General features: G+C 42.5%; 2 protein-coding genes across 2 annotated transcripts in view; one reads left to right on the forward strand and one right to left on the reverse strand.

Moving 5' to 3' along the window:
- Positions 1–21,827, reverse strand: part of Acyp2 (acylphosphatase 2) — a 166,551-nt gene that overhangs the window by 30,034 nt on the left and 114,690 nt on the right. The gene's annotated exons all lie outside the window — the stretch shown is intronic.
- On the forward strand, positions 752–1,756 carry Tspyl6 (TSPY like 6). The gene has a single exon (XM_041669425.1). It carries the CDS (start codon positions 752–754, stop codon positions 1,754–1,756), a length of 1,005 nt encoding a protein of 334 aa, XP_041525359.1.

The following is a 21,827-nucleotide window of genomic DNA, read 5'->3' on the forward strand; positions in this document are numbered from 1 at the left end:
GACACTATTTCACAGATACATACGTATACCCCACACAAGACCAAACAACACACCAAGTGGGAAATCTATACTGCACACATCTGAAACTGACTACACATGTAAGATGTACCTTATGAGACCTGGATAGAGGTGGGCAGTCCTTGGGCTTCCCACAGGTCAGGGAACCCTGATTGCTCTTCGAGCAGATGAGGGAGGGGGACTTGATCGGGGGAGGGGGAGGGAAATGGGAAGCAGTTGCGGGGACGAGGCAGAAATCCTTAATAAATAAATAAAATAAAAAAATAAATAAAACTATCAAAAAAAAAGATGTATGAAAGATTCCTTAAAAAAAATATGAAGAGCCGAGGACATAGCTGGGTCCCTCATGTGGCCAATGCTCAAGAGAAGTGGCCAGGAGTGGCAGGGTGACGCCTGCCTTAATTCCAGCACCCTGCAGACTGAGCCTGGCAGGTGAAAGAATTCAAGGCTGGCCTGGGTTACAGACAGACAAAACCCCCAAGGCATTCAAACAACTACAGAACACCTATGAGGGTCTCAATCCCTTGGATCAAAACATATTTAAATTATTCTGCGGTGCCCTCCCTAGCTTCTCTGAAAACCGTGGGACAGGACTGGGGGCGGGTTCCGGCCGCGGCACAGGTCTCGCGAGACCCGCACGCGTGCCCGCCCGAGAGCAGCCCTGTGCAGGGCACCACAGCCCAACTGCCCAGGCCAACGGTCAGCGGCTGCCCCGGAGTCCGGCGCTCCCGACATGAGCTCCCTCGGAGGGCCGACTGAGGCCGGGGACGGCAGCGTGGCGCCCGGGCCTGGCAGCGTGGCGCCCGGGCCTGCAGGTGAGCCCGCAGCAGCGGCGGAGCCTCCTCAGGACCGAGCCGGCGGCGATGCTGGGCCAGGCGTCGCGGTTGGCATCGATGGGCTGGGGCAGGAGGCGACCTCGCCGCCGCCCGAAGGCCCGGAAGCCGCCCCGGACAAGGGCCTCCCGCCAAAGCGGCCTGCCCCCGACGGCGTGGCCAAGACAAAGGCCAGGGTCCAGAAGGCCGACAGGAGTGCAGGGGAGGAGGGGGCTGAGAAGCCGGCAGATGAGGATGCGGAGGCCGGGCCGCGCCTCCCGAATGTGGCTCTGCAGATGAGGTCCCTGGAGGCCATCCAGCTGGATCTGAACACGGTGAATGCCCAGGCCGACCGCGCCCTCCAGCAGCTGCAGCACAAGTATGGGCAGCTCCGGCAGTACTATCTGGAGCGCAGGAACTACGTGATCCAGAGCATCCCCGGCTTCTGGGTCACGGCCCTTCGCAACCACCCGCAGCTGTTCGAGATGATTACAGGCCGAGATGCGGAAATGCTAAGATATATAACCAACCTGGAGGTGAAGGAGTCCAGACTCTCTAGGTCAAGTTGCCGGTTCAAGTTCTTCTTCCGAAGAAACCCCTTCTTTAGAAACACTCTGATCGTCAAGGACTACGAAGTCAGACTCACTGGCCAAGTGGTATCGCTCTCCACTCCAATCATCTGGCGCCCAGGCCATGAACCGCAGCCCTTCATTTATGGGAACCAGGAGGTCACGTGTAGTTTCTTCACCTGGCTCTCAGACCACAGCCATCCAGAGCGTGACAGGATTGCCCAGATTATCAAAGAGGACCTCTGGCCAAACCCACTCCAGTATTACCCCTTCCACCTAGGAGCTCCTAGAGCCAGACGTCACCAGATCAGAGAGCCTGTGGAGATTCCCAGACCCTTTGGTTTCCAGTCTGGTTAGCCATTGCCCACGTGAGTCCTCTAGGACTTATCTGCTGGACTAGCAACAGAAACGGGTATGCCTCTGCGTCGACATTTCGGTACCCTCCCTCTTCGAAACTTCCACGATTCTGATGTCTCGTCTCCACACCCTCTTTATGCTCTTTGCCTTTGTTGTATCACATGATGCCTAGTTCACCCGTTCGAAGCCAAGTAAGCGACGCTGTACATTTCACCTTCTTCATCTGCACCATTTGGACACAGATTGTTTTCCAGGGCCCTTGGTCTACCACCTAGATGACTGGAAAGCTGCTTTACCCTTCTCTGTACTGGTCAGTATAGACATATTGCCGTGAACATCTGCTGAAGAGAGCATAGTAACGGACCCTTTGGTCTGTGCAGCTTTCATGGTTCCAGGCTGTTGCCTGCTACAGAATCTTCCCCTCTTGAGTTGCCGCCAGTGGATGAACAAACACCAGACCATTGACCACAATCAGCTACTGTTTTCTGTTGTCTGGTAAACAAGGGTCTCCAGAACTGGTAATGGAACAAGACTTTCTACCAGAGTATGATCCTTTCCGCCTTGGGGGGGGGGCACTTTTCCCCCCTTTTCTACCCACTATCACCACCACCACCCATCCTCATCACCCAGAAACCCTGTTGATGGTAAAGTAAGTGGCTGGGTGAAAAAGTAAACCTTACTCTCAAGGAACAAACTTTCTTAATCCCAACCAGTGAATTGATACAAAAGCTAGGCACTTTTATTTGCCTCCCTTCCTCAACCTGAAAATAAATGTTGCAAGGGTGGTGGTGATATAATTAATCTTCAATCTCTGTGTCTCTTCTGACTCTTTAAAGAAATTGGTGGCCCCAAAGCATCTGTGAAAAGTGGGCCCTTTAGTTTAACTTTAAGCTTCCATTTCCAGAGGCAGAGAGGCATGTGGACTTGGTGCCTCAATACTGCACCCTCTGCTTTCTTTCCAACACCTTGTTCCCCCCCCACCCCCCTTTAACAATGCCACCTGTGAACCAGAGACCAGAGGTGAAGCAGGAATAAGGTAGACTGATGGATAGCTTGTGACAAGGAAGTTTTTACTGTTAGGGCAATAGGAAGAGAAATACATTTCCTGGGGTTGGGAGAGTAGCTAAACCGCAAGAACACTAGCATCTGGGCCTTGTGTTCTAGCCCTAGCACCAAAAAGAAAGTGATGTTTCTCAGGGCTGAGATGAGAAAATAACGGTGGTTGGAGTACTAAATGTGCTACCTAGAGAAGGGTTCTCTGAAGGACAACGTGTCATTCATTGGGGTTTTCTGGTTTCATCTGGTAAGAGATTAAAACTTATCACAAGTAGTTAGTAAACTTTTCTTATCTGTTTCTATTTACTAGGAAGAAAAGGATGCAGATTTTCTTTTTCTTTTAGTTGGGAACATTTAGGGAAAAATCATTTCTGTGTAATATAAAGATGTGAATATTCATAACAGTTTTCATTGTTTTGATTCCTGTTAAAATTATATCCTTAATTTTATCCTTAATTTTATCTATTTATTCTTAAAATTATCCTTAATTTTAATAGCTTGATTTGTCAGACCTTGGAAAATTGGATTTTGCCATTTTCATGGAAAAATAATTTATAAAATGTTTGTGGCTCTAATTGTCTTATTTGATAATTTGTCTTGTAAAGTTTCCTTCCTAAACAGCTGTAAAGTGAAGTGTACCATTGCCATGCTTGTCATTCCTTCGTGACGATAAAAGAACGGCATTCTTAAAAACAAAACAAAAAACAAAAGCAAAAACAACTCATTCAGGGCTCACTTGAGAGTAGTCTAATACAAATTCTTTAGAAAGTTGGGTGCCTCTGCACATACACACACACACACACACACACACACACACACAACTTCTAATTCTGGGAACATATGCATTCCAACCCTGAGTTCGATTCCTGGAACCTTCATGGTTTCCAGAGAGAACCAATTCCTACAAGTTGTCCTCTGACTTCTGCACCCACAATGGCACACCTTGGTCACCCCCTCTCCAACAACACAATATTTTTTATGTGTATGGATGTTTTATCTGCATGTATGTCTATGTAACACATACATGCAGGACGCTTGGAAGCCAGAAAATTGTGTTTGATTCCCTGGGACTGGAGTTATAGTGAGGTGCCATGTAGGTGCTGGGAATTGAAAAAGCAGCCAGGGCTCATACCTGCTGAGCCATCTCTCCAGGCCCAAATCACACAATTTTAATACCTAATACCAGGAATGACTCCAGTGTCCATCAATAAGAGAAAAATTGTGTCTATGGGTTAAACACGTGGTATAAACACATATGAATCTAGAAACCATAGAAGGACACTGAGTGTCAAGCTCTGTCACTCTGCCTTATTCCTTTGGGACCAAATCTCTTACTCTGCTAGTAGCTAGACTGGCAGCCAGCAAGCCTCAACATTTCTCCTGTCTCTGCCCACTTCCCCACCATGATCACTACTAAAAGCAATGAAGGGTTTGGGTTTAATTTACAATCTAACAAGTTAGTCTGCTGGTTAGTGGATTCTGGGTAAAAGGAACTTAGTACATACCATCGCTGTTTTACCAGTTTCTGAAAATAATTACAAGGTAACATGAAAACCAAGTGACAACTGCACACAGGGTTGTGTTATAAAGAATTCTGAGTTTAAGGAACATTCATTTTTAAAATTTTTTTATTTTAAGTGCATTGATATTTTGCCTGTGTGATGGTGTCAGACCTCTGGAATTGGATTTACAGCAAGTTGTAAGCTGCCATGTGGGTGCTGGAAATTGAACCCAGGTCCTCTGGAAGAGGACCACTGAGCCATCTCTCTAACCCCACATGAATTCTTTTATAATGGGCAGTAAACATGGTTGCCCTTTGAAGAAAGATATTTTACTGACAATAAGTAAAACTGTCTTTTGTTCCATAGGACACCATCTGTTTTCAAGTCTTTTAGAAAAATGTGTTCTTTGCTCTAAAGCCATCTCTTGAAATTGCTTATAAGCATCTGAATCCCCCGAACACTGGTGCTCAGTGCCTCTGCTCATAAGATGTGTGGAAAAGTGGAAGGCACGTGGAGAATCATCTCGGAGTTTATCTGTGGGGTGGAGAGACATTGGGGTGTCACAGATTCTGAAGAGCTGGTGATGTCTGGCATCTTGATGTAGGTACTGAACACAATTGTGTCTGTGAAACTTTGGGCATTTTTCTGTGTGTATAATTGAGTAAGGAAAGAAGGCTAAAAGAACCTATTTTCTAGAACCTATATGCCAGAAAATGTCCCACTTAAAACCATGTTTCAGAACTCTTTGAGTAGGCCAATAATCCATAGATGAGAATTCAAGTAAGATCATATATTGTACCACATTTAAATGGCTAAATCAATTTTGTAAGAATTTAAACTTTTCTCTTTTCTAGACATGGACCATTAATTTTTTTAGCATTTACCATGCTCTACTCACTTAGCTACAGATGGTTCACTCGTAATGTGGTAATGGTTCATTTTAGAGCACAGTTCTTCTGGTGAACAGACTATAAAATCCACACATAGCTAAGTTCTGCTCATCGAAGGTAATTTATGCAGAAAATTTATCCTATCATATTCTTTTAAGAAGATTGTTTTTAATTATGTGCACTTGTGTGTGGGGGGACAGTGGTGGGAGCATGTACACTTGGTTCTAGTATCCATGAAAACCAGCAGATGTCCCTGGAGCTGGAGTTACAGCTGGCTGTGAACTACCCAGTGACGATGCCAGCGATCAGACTGGGTCCTCTGCAAAAGCACCAAACACTCTTAACTAAGGAACCATTTCTAAAATACCTTTTTAGAGAAGCTTTGTATTCCAAAGTTCAGGCCCCCTCTTTGAGATAGGATTGTTCCACTCAATATTAGGAGCTAAAAACAATTTAGCACATACAATGGGACTTTGGTGTCAACAGCAACAGAATCTGTGGCACTTTATTAATAATCACTTTATTTGACGTTTTTGAGCACAACCTTCTGTGTCTCTATGCAGCAAGGTATCTGAGAGCTAATAAGGATATAATCTATGTTAGATAGTCTTTGCTGTTCATGCACCAACTATGTAGGTCAGGCTGGCCCCACATGTACAGAGATCCGCCTTCCTCTGCTTTCCAAGTGCTGGGATTAAAACCACGTGCCACTATGCCTTGCTTGCATAAAGGTTTTTTAAAAAACTTTAATTACTGCCTTTGAAAGGCAGACATTACTAACTTTTTGTATCATTTATTACCAGTTGCCCTCACACATAATATCCATATCTCCCAATGGCAAAATCTTCTGGTGGCTCTTGGTAGCTATAAGATAAGAGATGGTGCCTACTTTAACTTATATAAAAGGTCAAGGTGTGGTCTGTTTTCCTGCATTGGCCTGATAGGAAAGGAGGAGAGACTTTCACATTTAGCATCATGCTAATCTGGACCAGGAACAACAGAAAGTGCCCTGAGCTACAAATCAGGGCCCTGCCACACAGTAGGCACTCACTTGAGTAAAACATTTAATCCCAAAAGACATGGAATACAAGTTCTTGTACTCAGGATTTAACTATCCTAAATCTCTGCTGGCTCTATGGCCTCCTCTGGCTTTCCTATGCACTGTTGGCATGTGACCTGGCCACAGCAGAGTTTATCCCACCTCCTCTCCAGGTAAGAACTCTGGAGCTGACCCTCTGATGGTGTCTCCAGCGTTATTCTCTCTCATTGCATATTTATTTTTGCCCTCGATATCTCTGTGCATGACTGGAAATATTCCGACTACCCTTCCTGAAGCTTCTCCCTCTCTCTCTGTCTCTCCATCATTTACACCATTGGCAGTGATTCGATACATATTGTTCAGATTTTCAGGTCAAGGTAATAAATAATCCCTGCAACTGCAACCAAGCTCTTCCCAAGGCTGTTCCCAGAATCCATTCCCATTGAACTTAGTGCTCCTCCAGCAACCTGCCTGTGTACCTTGGCTTGTAGGTTTTCCTCATCTGTGGCTCTCCTCCATAGCTTAGGAATCCATGCGAGAAAATGCAGTACTGTTCCCTACATTTGTAGCGTTTGTTCCATATAAATTTATATTGGAGCTCATTCTTTTTTTTTTTTTTTTTTTTTTTTGGTTTTTCGAGACAGGGTTTCTCTTTGGTTTTGGAGCCTGTCCTGGAGCTAGCTCTTGTAGACCAGGCTGGTCTCGAACTCACAGAGATCCGCCTGCCTCTGCCTCCCGAGTGCTGGGATTAAAGGCGTGCGCCACCACCGCCTGGCTTGGAGCTCATTCTTTGTATGCACCCAACTTTTCATTCTTTAAGAGCCAACATTATAATTTAGTTATCTTTCCTACACAATTCTTACCCTCCTCCCACAGTCTAGCCCAGAGGACAAGCAGCTAACAACGTGAGAAATACATAGTAGCCAAAGCATTGAGTACAGCGGGACCACATCAGGAGGGGTCTTCCACATCTCAGAATCTGGGGTGTCAAAGGGTGGCTCTCAAGTCACAGCCTACACCGAACTACACCTTGAGCTACTTCAAAGAAAGGGGCTGCCTCCTCCTCTTTCCCTCTCTTTCTCCTCATCCTCTCTTCTCTTTCTTGAAACAAGGCCTTGCTATGTAACCCTGCTAGCTTTGAATTTGTGATGATCCTCCTGTGATGTGGGAGTGATTTCTTTCTAATCTGCTGCTTTCATTGGTTAATTAATAAAGAAACTGCCTAGGCCCATTTGATAGGCCAACCCTTGGGTGGGTGGAGTAAACAGAACAGAATGCTGGGAGAAAGAAGCTGAGTCAGTGAGTTGCGATGATTCTCCCACTCCAGACAGATGCAGGTTAAGATCTTTCTTGGTAAGTGCACCTCGTGGTGCTACATAGATTATTAGAAATGGGTTAAGAGGCTGAAACGAATGGGCCAGGCAGTGTTTAAAAGAATACAGTTTCTGTGTAATTATTTCAGGTAAAGCTAGCCTTGCGGGCTGCTGGGTGCCGGGAACATAGCCCGCTGCTCATAATACAACAGAGTGGCACCCAGACGTGATGGGCTAAATCCACTTAAAAACTTAAGAGAGCTTAATTTTAAACAGAGAAAAAACAGAGTTTAATGCAGAGTTTTGCTCTCTGTTGGTGGCGTGCGCAGAGAGATTTCCTGATTCGGCATCAGCGGCAGAAAAAACGCTGCATCATTTTAAAGCGCAGCTTCTTGGGGCTGTGCTGCCAGCATGAACTCTGACTTTAAAGCATTTCAATGGATTTTATGGGACTGGATGTTTGTGTTCCCACTTGGGATCAGAAGGAGAGTGTTCTGAGACCATGCCAATGGCTCAGTGCTCCCGCCTGCACCTGGGCAGACTGCAGAATCAGGCTTAGGCAGGCAGGCGGAAGAGCATGGCGGATTCCTGCCGCCTTACAGAGACGTGTTTTCAGACTGCTCAGTGCTCTGCGTGTCAGATTTAGTTGTAACTTGGATAAAAATAGTTCCTGTGCTGCACGCTCAGTCTCAGAATTAAACTGCTGAGTGCGGCTCCAATGTGGACTTGCTGTGTGCCTGGAACTGTGTGCAGCTCAGGGGCACCAAATAGATCTGAGGCAGGAGCAACTGCTCCATGCTAAATTGTGCTGGTCGGCAGGAACTACCGTAATTACTGTAATAACAGAGCAGTTAAGGTTTCGACTGGGCAGGACACAGACAGTACCGTATTACCTGTACATGGTGCAACTTAAGTTTTTAAGAACTGCTTAACATTTTAAGAAATGCTCCTGGATAGTAAAAAAATGTTACAGATTCACAATAAAACAGATTCAGACATAAAAGACCACACTGTTGGATGAATGTACATAGGCTTGAGAGAGAAAAGAAAGAATATAGAGAATAAAGTTAATGGTTAAAAAAAAGGTAAAGTCTTTAAAGAGACAGAGTACAGATAGTTATAGATTAAGAGAAATAAAGTAAAAATAAGCCACGTAAAAATGGAAAATTCACAGAGAGTCTGGATTCTTTGTATTATTGTGTTTTCTTTAAAATTTTTGACTGTGAAGGAGCTAAGTACAGAGAGACATTTCATTATATGGGCTGCCAAGTGGAACCAGAACAGATATCATGAGGGTATGACTTCAAAATTTGGGTCTAAGGATATGATGCTTTGGAGAGGGTCTTCTTTTGTTTTCACAGAGGACCAGACCCTGTGGATTGATTCTATCCCAATTTGGTATGATAGGCCACGACCTCCCGAAAAGTTGCTGTGAACACCCTCAAAAAAATTACTTCACTCAACTGCCAACTGAGATAAACCTGGCACACAGGTTACACCCTAAATGATCTGATTAACAGTGCCCCCATTAAGCAGGAAGCAGTTTGGAGAGAAAAAACTGCGCCCATGTTCCCAAAATATTGTTTATAAATGTTCTTTTACATTTAAAGGGGGAAATGATATAGGTATGAATAATTTGCATTGGTATGGATTTTAAAGTAAATTTTGTTATATGTATATGTATTTCTTAATCTTGATTAAGGTATTGTGATTGTGTAATTCATTTAAAAATGTACTGTATAATTAAGAAATATAGGTTGTTGATGGATAATCATAAATAATAGTCAAGTTTGTAGTCATGTTACTTAGATTTTCTAGATATATAGAGATATATTTCAGATAGGCATTCTTGATATCTCTCAAAGGCTGCAGAATATGGCATTTAAAATATTTCAATAACTTAGGACTTTTCATGACAATGAGACATGTCTGCTCCTGGCAGCACCAAGCCACTTCAAAAGGAAGATGGGCATTGAAGAGGATCCTTATGGAGTTTGATAGCCATTTGGGCAAGAAACTGGTCTTGCCTGGACTGATGCATATACTGGGCACAAAGAACCCACAGAGAGAGGACTGCTGAACTTGCCTAAAGGTGAGATGGTCTTTCGGGGTTCCTGATTCATAAAAGAGTCTGCAAGACATTCTACAGGACACAGCAGATAGTGACTGAACTGTCTTTGAATTTTCCTGCTTCATGGAAATGTCTGCTGGATACTATGGGCCTGCAGGCTGAAGATGGATGCCCCAACGGTACAGAGGAACTTTGGGTGACTGTACAGGCAGCGAGATGTCTCTGTCATTTCTAGAGTTTAAAGTTTCTTATTTCTTGTTTACTTAGGTAATATTATATCCTTCTGGAGTCTTTGATGGAGTTGAAGAATGGATAGATAATTATAGTTTTCCTTAGTTATGATAAAAGATAAAATAGATATAAATATTCTAACTGTAATTCTTGCTTGATAACTGTTTTGTTATATGTAGTTTTACTATATTAAAATGAAAGCCTTCTTTTTTGTTTAAACAGAAAAAGGGAAAATGATGTGGGAGTGATTTCTTTCTAATCTGTTGCTTTCATTGGTTAATTAATAAAGAAACTGCCTGAGCCCATTTGATAGGCCAACCCTTGGGTGGGTGGAGTAAACAGAACAGAATGCTGGGAGAAAGAAAGCTGAGTCAGTGAGTTGCGATGGTTCTCCCACTCCAGACAGATGCAGGTTAAGATCTTTCTTGATAAGTGCACCTCGTGGTGCTACATAGATTATTAGAAATGGGTTAAGAGGCTGAAACGAATGGGCCAGGCAGTGTTTAAAAGAATACAGTTTCTGTTTAATTATTTCAGGTAAAGCTAGCCTTGCGGGTGGCCGGGTGCCGGGAACGTAGCCCGCCGCTCATAATACAACACTCGTGCCTCAGGCACCCACAGGTTAGGCTTATAGGCATGTGCCCCATGCTCACTCAGCTTTATCTTTTTATCTACACATCCCTAAAACATGGTGCTGTGTAGTGTATAGTACAAAATACACACTCAAAATAATATGTAATAAATACTTTATAACTCCCATAGAATAGGAAGCCTGTTAGTCTTGATGTCCCATTTCTTGTGAGATCAACAGATATTAATTGGCTGATGAAAATTAATCAAAAAGTTAACAACATACTTTTAGCCCTTAAGGATTTAGAGAAACACTAATTGACATGACTTCTAAAATAATTCCTTAGGAAGCAGAGCCAGCATGGAGAACACTGTTAAATTCTAACAAAGGTTAGTTCTAGTTCAAGGAGGCTCTGCAGATAAATAATTGCATTACAATGATAGGCCCAAATTGAGTCAAGCTTCAGCTGAATCTCTGAAGTGACACATGAATAAAATAAAGGAGACCAACAGGCTTTCTTCAGCTCGTAACAATCACCTAGAATAGTATCAACACTTTTTGAGCCTTCTGCAAGGCACTGTGCTGAAGACTTCATGTGTGTTATTTTCTTGGTTCTCATGCAATCTCATGAGGTAATATGGACTCCAGTTTGCAGATAAGCAAAGATACTCAGCTCACACATAACTTGAGTCTGGTCACCCAGCCTGGACGTGGAAAACTCCAATTCCGACCCAAGTCTATCTGACCCCAGAGTGTAACAGCTACATATGGACAGAGATGCTGCCTTTTGTTTTGTAGTAGAAAATTAATCAAAATAATAATTGGTTTAGATTTTCCCAAGTTGCCTTAGTTTCCTATTAATTGCCTTAGTTACTTTTCAATTTTGAAAAAAAAAACAACATGACCAAGGCAACTTATAAAAGAAAGCCAATATGGGGCCTATGTTTGAGTTTAGAGGGTTAGCATTCATGACCGTCATGGTGGGGAGTATGACAGTAGGCAGGCAGACATGGAGAGCTAACTGGGAACCTCCTCTAACACACATCCTCCAACACGGCCACCTCCTAATCCTTTCCAAATAGTTCCCTTCCTCTAACTAGGACCAAGCAGTCAAACATACAAATCTTTGGAGGCCATTATTCTTAACATGAATGATTTAATAATTTTTATATTCTGTAGTGATGAAGTTGAGGCAGTGGGTTACTGTAAAATCAGAAGTCAGGACCAGCCATATATAATCATTACTTTTGGTTTGGAGATAGCTGCTGTTGGTTTGGTTTTATAGGGTTTCACTATGTATTCTTGGCTGGCCAGGGACTGATGACCTTCAGCAAGGACTGGGATCATACACAATGTCACCTATTTTCTAAAATAAAAGATTAAATATTACAACATATTGTAATCAGTTTTCTTCTTGATGTCTGGATGCTATGCACAAACAAATGTTAGCCACAGCAGCACTTACCACACATACACTGCTCACTGAAACCGCTTCGCTAAAGCGACCATCAGAGCTTAAGCAGGTTTTACGGCAGTCAGTGGCTCACTTGAGACTTCTGCTTTTGTTCTGGATAAACCAACAGCATTTGGAAGACAGTACACTTTGTCCAGGAAAAATGAATAGCACAGAAGTACTTTGGGTGGGAAAGGGATTATGTCACTGTCTAGAAATCTTCTTTGGGAGACTTGGCTCCTCAGCAATGGCAGGCTGAGGATGAAGAATATACACACTCAAAGAGTCCAAGTGATATTAAACAATGCAATTAATAATAGAATCTATTTAGATGGGCTTTTGTAGGCAGAATTAAGAGAAATGAGGGATATACTCAAAATTACACTGAGTCTAGGACTGTTGAAGGTGCATTTCACAGAAGTATGAATGCCATTTAATTAGGTGAATGCGGTATGTGGCAAAAGTCTAGCAATATCAGGACTGAGTGTGTATTCTAGCCTCTAAGGAGCATCAGACCAGGGAAGTTTCCAAAACTTGGGGAGATTGTGACTTCAGCAGACTGCGAAAGCTTGTTCAGCAGAAGCTGTGGTTTATAGTCAAAGGAAACAGCGTGGTCACCCCTGCAGGGGATTAGAGTGGTAGCCAGGATAGTAGACGCTCTAACTTCTGGTTAGTAATAGAAGTAAATGGCCATTTCCCTTCTGGTTCCTTGAATCAGTTTAAGCAATCAGAAGTCAGGAACTGGGAGCCTGACCAGCAAAGCCTGCTTCCTTGGTCACAGAACAGAGACAGGAAATAGTGGGTCTATCTGGTAAGTAGGAGTCTTTCTTTAGTATTAGGCATGTTCCCTGAGAAAGTCAGCTCCAGTATGAGATCTTGGAAAATCACTGCGTGATCTTTAAAAGTGCCGAGATCTTTAGCTGTGTTCTTTCAGCTTCCTGCAACAGCCACTCACTGAAAAGTCTAATGAATGCATGACGTTGGACTGTGTGGCTCCTTCCCTCATCAGAATGCAATCTAACAACAGTAGCTGGAAAGAAGGGAACTTTAACTCTTAGGCCCCAGCTGCACAGTCTTTATTTAGTCTACTTACAATAGTTTAAGTGTGGAAACAATCCCAATTTAGAATATGATTCAACTTAAAATTTTCAAATTATATTAGTGTGATAGTGGTATTGTGCATGTTAGCTTTTATTATCAGCTTGGCATAAGCTAGAGTCATCTGGAAGAGTTTTATTGAAGGAGCCCATAGACCATGCTGGCTGGAGGCATGTCTGTGGGGCATTGTCTTGACGACTGATGCACTAAGAGGGCTCACAGTGGGTGACCACGGGTCCTGCTCTGGGATCCTGTTTAACTCCCTGTCTTGCCTTCCCTCAGTGGAAGACTGTGACCTGTAAGTGTAAGCCGAAGATAACCAGTTGTTATCTGAGCATTTTATCATAGCAATAGAAACCAAGCTAGAACAAACACAGCAGAAACCACACTTGAAATTGGAGTTTTTTTTTCACTATGTGGAATTTGACTTCCACCCTTCTTAGAAGTCACACTGCCAAGTGTCATTCACCTGTGTCACCGTCCCTCCCTCCAATGTTCCAGGCATTCTGGGCCTTCTTTACTCCTGGTTCAAGCCTTGAATCACACTTTCCCTCTTTCCAGAATGTGTTCTTTAATCCTCAGCTCTGTCTTTGGAACATCCTTTCCTGATCAAGTTTCTCTGGTACCATCCAGTATTTTGTTTTTCATCCCTCATGGTAACATTTAATTCTCTGTGAAGTCAAATCTGTTGATTAATGTGTTTTGTGTCCCTTAGTTCACCAGCTCGCCTTTTAGGCGGTAAAACCCTCAGTGCCTAGAAATGTGTCATGTTCTTGGCCCCATTTCTATGCCTTGGCACATTCTTCTGGGAATTTATAGGACAGCTGGCGCTGGGCTTCCTGAGAAGAGGGTGCAGCAGTCTCAGGTCCCCAAGGAATCCTCAAGAGGATCTACAGCCTCTTAAGCCTCAGAAGTAGTCACTCAGCTACCCTAAGATAGGACAGAGGGCCAGAATGCTATCTGAATCTTTTCTATGCCATACCATCCTCTCCTCAGATAGTGTTGTGAGCAGAAATGTCAAAGAACTCACCAACATTACCATACTACCGTATGAGATATTCAACACTTGATAGGGAACTTTCTCATCTAATGGTAGTGGAAATATGCTAAGTATATTTAAGGCAGGCAGGCTAAGTGCTGACATTTGGCAGATGAGATACACTCAACACACTTCCAATCTAATGGCACTTCTAGCTGGTGAGGGTTTCGCTTGCTATTTAGAAATTAGTGAAATGGTGGGCAGAGAACAAACTTTGGAGGTACTTTTATGGGTTGCATGAAAACAGTTTTTATAGGACATCTGTCATAGTAGAATGAACGAGCAATTAATAGTGTTGAATTTATAAAAATTGTTTAGAAGTACCAAAGTTTAGAGAAGGAAATATAACTATTATAATTTAAGTTTCATATGGAAAGCCTAAGGTATTTGGCTAAAAATGTACTATGAACATTTAGTAAGGTAGCCAGATACATAGTTACTGTGCAAACATCAGTAAATTTCAGGTGTGTAAAACAGCGAGCTAGAAGATGAAGCGGGGAAGACTCTATGGCAGCAGGAAAAGGGGGAATCTCTGAGAAAACACTTAAGATGTGTGCTACATTTATAAATACTTCAAAAGCACTCCTGAAAGGCATGAAGACATTCAACATCATAAAGCTCTCAGTCTTTCCTAAGATAACCTGGATATTTACTGTAATCACCATAAGAATACTAAATAATGAGGAAAGGTGGGAGTCAAATTTTAAAAAACCTAAAGTATACATTAAAAATAAGACAATAATTTCAAACAATGTTCCTCAAAAAAAATAAGGGAAAGGGATATTCCTAACACTCAATATAAAATACTAAATGTAAAAAATAATTAAAACAAGAGTAGACACATGAATGAATAGAATAATAGGACAGCGAATCTAAAAATAGACCCATGTGTACAGAATCTGACATTTGAAAAGCATGGCATCACACCTCAGATCTCTAGAGCAAACTTTTCTTGAGAAAACCAAGGATGTTTTACAAAGCATGCTCTATTTATACCATTGATCTACCCTAAACAAAGCAGAAAGACTTAAAGTTAAAGGTTGAAAATAATAAAAATGCTATAAGGAAACAAGGGAGGGCAGGCCCAGCTGCAGGCCAGCAAGTGGAAGACCTGCAGGCAGGCTACAGCCCACCACCACCCCCCACTGTACCTTGTAACCTCAAAGACCCACCCTGCTGCCCAAACCCACTGATCCATCATTCTGCCCTTGGCCAGCCAACCATCCACCACAACATCAGCAGCCCCTATAGGCACAAGCACCACCTACACTAATTGTAAAACAGATGGAAGGAAAGGCACAGGCACATCCACACCAGTAGGAAGAACAGACTCTTAGGCACAAAATAAGGCTCATTCCAGCCAGAAGAACTGGACGATATGATGTATTTAGACACCCAAACCCCCATAAACCTCAGCTGAGACAACCCTACTGGACCTGATGACCAGCCAATCACCAGAACCCTTGGCTATTCAGGTCAAAAGACAATAAAGGAAACAGATAATAATGGAACAAAAGACCCATCCATTAAGATATCACAAGAATCAACAACTGTACCTATAATTATCTCAAACCCAGATGGTTAAACACCAGTGTAAGAATACAGTCAACAACATAAAGGGTAGTATGGTACCACTAGAACCCAGTGGTCCTACAACAGCAAGACCTTAACATCCCAACGCAGATGAAGCTAAAGAAAATGACCTTAAAAATAACTTAATGAATATGATAGAGACAATGAAAAATTCCCTTAAAGAAATTGAGGAAAAGACAAACAAACAAATTGGAAGAAATCAACAAATACGTTAAAGAGAACCAAGAAAGCCAAGGGAAAAAATCAACAAGTGAAGGAAACAGTTCAAGACTTGAAAAAAAAAAGACTTGAAAATTGAAATAGAAGCAATAAAGAAAACACAAACTGAGGGGATTCCAGAAATTGAAACTCTGGGTAAGTGAACAGGAACTACAGAGGCAAACATCACCAACAGAATGCAAGAGATGGAAGAGAGACTCTCAGGCACTGAGATATAATAGAGGAAATATAGTCACCAGTCAAAGAAAATGTTAAATCCAACAAATTCTTAACATAAAACATCCAGAAAATCTGGGACACCATGAAAAGACCAAACCTAAGAATAATTGGAATAGAAGAAGGAGAATTCTAGCTCAAAGGCACAGAAAGTATATTCAACAAAACCATAGAAGAAAACTTTCCCAACCTAAAGAAGGATAATCCTATAAAGGTACAAGAAGTTTACAGAACACCAAATAGACAGGGCAAAATCCCCTCATCACATAATAATCAAAACAGTAAGCATACAGAATAAAGAAAGAACACTAAGAGCTGCAAAGGAAAAAAGACAAGTAATATGTAAAGGCAGGCCTATCAAAATTACACCTGATTTCTCAATGGAGACTCTAAAACCCAGAAAGTCCTGGATAGATGTTTTGCAGACACTAAGAGACAATGTATGTCAGCTCAGACTACTACACAGCAAAGCTATCAATCACCGTAGATGAAGAAAACAAGATATTCCATGACAAAACCAGATTTAGGCAATACCTATCCATGAATACAGTCATACAGAAAGTACTAGAAGGAAAAATCCTACTTAAGGAAGTCAGCTACAACTTCATATGGAAAAACGAAAGGTTGCAAATTAGTAATCCAGGGACTGGTTGAAGAAGGAAGCTGCCTTCAGATTGTTCCATGTGTATCTGAACCAAACCATCAAAATTATATGTGCATCCTGACAAATACCATCTTGTTTTCCATTTTAGTTGAAGAAACCGAGAACTATAATGACAGCAAAGCACATGAATGGACCAGTATGTCAGCCCCACCTGTGACGGACACAGTCTTTCAGGACTCCTAAACCCTGGAAGGACAATCTACTTACTACACCTGGTTTGATTTTTTCTATTTTTTGTATGCATGCATATGGGGTGTGTGCACATTTTATGGGCACGTGTATGTGTGTAGCAGTGCACACCTGAGTGGAGGCCAAAGCAGGACGTCAGGTGTCCACTTCTAACATTCTCTGTCACTGAGCCTGGAGTTAGGCTGGCAGCCAGCAAGCCCTAGCAATCCTCCTGTCTCCATGCCACCTCCACCAGGACTGGGGTCACAAGTGTGCACAACTATGCCCAACTTTTTACATGGGTCCTGGGAGATTTGAACTCAGGTCCTTATGATTGTGTAGCAAGTGCTCTTGTTCATCAAACCATTTCCTCAGCCTGTTTTCATCCTTTTTGGTGCTGTGTAGAAAATGAAACTGTAACTTACTCTTCTGTAAAAATGATATCTAGAATGATGGGCATGGGCTTGACGACATTAACCGAAATATTATGAGCACAGCAACCTGCCCTTTTCCATGCATACAACAATTATGCACATTTATTGTGCACATGGTAAGTGCACAGCTCATTTCTTTTCCTGTACCCTGTGAAGTGATTTCATACTCTTAATTGAAACATATTTGATGAAAAGATTTGGTACTGGTTTATCCTTTAAAACTAAAACTTTGATTACTCAAAAGATGAGTGTGGGGGCTACAAAGATGGTTCAGTGGTTAAAGCACGCACTGGTCTTGCAGAGAACCTGAATTTGGTGGCTCGCAGTCAGCTGTAGCCTCAGCTTCAGGGGCTCTGGCAGCCCTGATCTCGCAGTCAGCTGCAGCCTCAGCTTCAGGGGCTCTGGCACCCCTGATCTCCAAAGTTGCCCGCATTCACATGCATGGATCCAGACATCTACACACAACTTTTTGAAAATGTCAATCTTTTTTTTTTTTTTAAAGATTGTGACTACTATGCTCATGAAATACAAGGAGGAAAAAGAGGAAAAAAAAATCACAGAACTACTTCTTATGCTCCTGTTCACTGCTGATGTTAGAGGAACAACATGGTAGCCAAGACCTTACGGCAGTCTGAGACAGTCTGAGAGGGCCCAGAGTGCTGTGACTCTTCCTCAGGGGATCATTTTTCACATGTGCTTCCTGAGCACCCAAGTACAAATGCCAACGCATTTTATTAGTAGAGGATTTACCTTTAAGGTCAACGTTTCCTTAAATAAGGCAGTAATTTTAGAACAGTCTGAGAACACACCACATTAGAAGATTGTTAATTCCATGGAAGTCTCGATGTGGTTCAGCTGGCATCTACTATAGTTTGTCAACATTTGCCTAAAGTAGATATTAATTCATTTATAATTGAATTGGCTTGGTTAAAATGCTTTTTCATTACTTCTCAATCACAAGCATTTGGGAGGTGGGCAGTGTCAGAGGACAATTTGCAGGACTCGTTTCTCCTTCCACCACGTGGGGCCTGGGGATTGAACTCAGGCGGTCAGGGCTGGCAGCAAGTGCAATCTGGTATTCCTTCTCAAAAGCTGAAACAGGTTCCTCAGGCAGTGTCACTGACACTTGCTTTCCATTTAGCCAAAAAAAGAATGGAAAACAAAACGAACCCTCCACAAATAAGGACTTCTATATTAAAATGAAGAAAAAAGAAAATGGACAAAATTCTTTACCCAAACAAGAACAGATGTGTTCACTTGGCCTAAGCACCTGCACAAACGCCTAGAGGAACATGAAGTATCAGGAAGCTCCCATATCGAAGATAAAGTGACCCTATTTTGCAGTTTAAGCCACCGAAGCTGGAGTGGGGGGTAAGGGGGTAGGGAGAAACTAATGCACTGTTAGGTAACAGAAGCCCCAGCGTTTCTAACCTCGTTGTCACTGTTGCTGTCTATCTTCTGGAATGTCATTCACAACACCAGCCAGTAGCTTCCCAAATGTATCCCTGTGCAGCCAGGAATTCTAACTCATCGCACGTGTGATGAAGTAGGGATGGGTTTGTTCCGAAGAACAGTAACAATGGAAGAACTCAGTGTTGGGAAATGAGAACCAACAGCCTGGGCAGATAATGAGGGCAGTCTCAGAGTGGCCGGCGAGCGAGTTCTTCAGAGCACGAGAGTCTGGCGTGCTGCTCTTGGGAGACAATTTCCTGAGCCTCTTCTTGCCAAGGTGGCTGACTACACTTGTGGATGGGTCCCTAGGTCCTCTCTTCTCACTTGGGCGAATGGGACGTCATTTCATTTCTAAAATGCAGCGCTGCCGGGCGGTGGTGGCGCACGCCTGTAATCCCAGCACTTGGGAGGCAGAGACAGGCGGATCTCTGTGAGTTCGAGGCCAGCCTGGTCTACCAAGGGAGTTCCAGGACAGGCTCCAAAGCTACAGAGAAACCCTGTCTCGAAAAACCAAAAAAAATAAATAAATAAAATGCAGCGCTAAGATCACAGGGACAACCCTCCCAAGCCACACCCTGCCCTGTGAGCACGCTCATTCCACTTCCCTTCATCTACTCACGACAAAACTCCAGGTCCCTGGACCACCTGAGTCACACTTCTAGGGATTACTCTAATTTTTAAATGATTTACATACATGCAATTTTTGTCCTAAATATTTTAGATTTAGGAATTTTTAAAAAGTACTTCTCAGGAGAAATTAAAAATAAATTCACAGAAAACATGGCACTTAGAAATACATATATACCAATTCTTCTTTATTCTATTATGAAAATAGCGATTTGGCTTTTTGATTGACTTGCCCATGTCACCATGGGTGGTAAAGTAAGAGTTTTATATATTAGTTTGGTTGTGTTGATGTCCTGTCCTTTTTAACATTGGTGGCTTAGACAGCCCCCTCTTAGCCATTAGAAGCTCAGTATTTGTAGCAGGGAAACACAGCACACCCTTGGACATACTCCACTAACTCACATCAGACTCCAACAATCCAGTTTCAGAGGTGGAAAGTGGGGGTTGCACGTGTGGGTAGATGGTCTTCTCCTAACACTTCTAGGAAGTGTTTGTCATGAGATTTATTCTAGACTAGAAGATAAGTGGGTGGCAGTGGGCGAGGCCTGCGGTTGATGACTTCATCAGCTCCGTTTCTGTTTTTAAACTGCGCGTTTGTTTGAAGCTGGATAAAAGAACAAGACAGAGACCATTCTTGTTCTCTTTTAAGCAGCCGAGAGTCACAGTGGGGCGTCCCTTCTTTCAAGTAGGATCCCTTTGAGACATTCCTGAAAAAGCTGCATAACCCATGAAGATCAGCAAGGCAGCTGACCTCTGGAAACCCTACAGAGGAGGTAAGGTCAGGAACATTCTCGGCAGATGTTTGTCAGGAAGCTTTGCTAGCAGATTCCCTCCGAGGAGGAATGTCGCAATGTCGTGTATAGATCTAGGCACTAGAGGCGAATTTATAATTCCAGAAAGGGAATTTACAAAGATATTTTTGGAGATCAGAGAGGGTTTTCTTTTTGCCCATAATAAATGACAAAGTCATATGAGTCCCTAAATACATACACACAAATAACAGCCCCATAAGCCACAAAAGAAATAGGCCAGATGGTAAAAACCCAGGTACTGTTATTTTAGCTTTTGTGCTTTAGGTACTCACAATATTCTAACAAAATTGTTTAACATATTTAACGTGCAAACAGAGTTAGAGAAGCCAAAGGAAAATGGAAGGATATGTTTAAAGTTGTTAATACACACACACATGTGCTCCAAATTTCCAACCTGTGAACTTACCCCTTAGAAGAAGAGTGGGGGAGTATTTTCATGTTATGTAGAGAAGTTTTATCAACATTATATTCTAAGGAGAATACTCCACTCCCAAGTTGAAGCAGCTAAGACACACGAAGGAATAAAGAACAGTGAAAAGGCCATATGTGGATAACTGAGTTTGATGAGTATTATAATTTCTATAATTTTAGGAGATTTTAAGTATATATAAATATTAGATGAAAATATGTCAGTATCATATAAGGCTTTTTTGTATAGCAGACAAAGGTGACAATAAGGGAAAACATAATTAGAAATAGGCATATTTAAAAATTAAAAACACTGAGTTCTGAGCCAGCAAGAAAACTTAGCAGATGAGGGTATTTGCCATGAAAGCCTGATGAGGTTCAATCTCTAGACATCATGGGAGGAGAGAATCTCTAGACGCCATGGGAGGAGAGAATCTCTAGATGCCATGGGAGGATAGAAGAGGCTCCATAGCTGTCCTCTGACCACATGTGTGCTTCAGCACAGGCATGCCCACATTCATGCACATATCATACTCACTTGAGCTTCTGCACAACCCCCACATTCTAATAATAAATAAAATTAAATTTAAAAAGTTGAGCTCAATAGTAAACAATAATAATTCCACATTTTAATGTACCTAATAACATGATCTAAAGTTACCTATTAAATGATATTGATGAAAGAGAACAGAAGTAAACATCGTTGTGAGAACCTGAAACATAGTATCTTTCAGGTATATCAGACAAAATGGTTTATAGGGTGAATATGATTTGGACATGTGACCCAATAGTCATATGTTCCATACTCTATAGTTTCAGGAAGCATACATTGACTTTGAATAGGCATAGATCATTTTTTTTAAAAAAATAATCAATCATTTGTGAAGAGGGTTACTGCACACATCTGAACAGGAAGTGCAGGTGTTGTGTAGAGATAGTAGGGAGGCAGGGTTTATGTGCACAGCTGGATCAAGGAGGCTGGGTTAACTCTCTGTAAGGGAGCAGTCCTAAGTCAGCAAACATCTGGCAGAGAAAGCTCTGGTGGACCAGAGGAAGGCTGTCATTTCCCTGAGCCTGGGGCGGGGGTGAGGGGTGGGGAAAGGGGGGGAGCTTTGCTAGTTCCCTCTGAGTCTCTGGTGGGACAAGGGGTTGGGAGGGGCTTTGTTGTTTCCTTCTTGGTCTGACCATAGGGACCTTGACAAGGTTTTATGTCCA

The sequence above is a fragment of the Microtus oregoni genome, unplaced genomic scaffold (genome assembly GCF_018167655.1).
Source record: "Microtus oregoni isolate MIOR12 unplaced genomic scaffold, Mior012 000019F_ref0000042, whole genome shotgun sequence".
Taxonomy (NCBI): Eukaryota; Metazoa; Chordata; class Mammalia; order Rodentia; family Cricetidae; genus Microtus; species Microtus oregoni.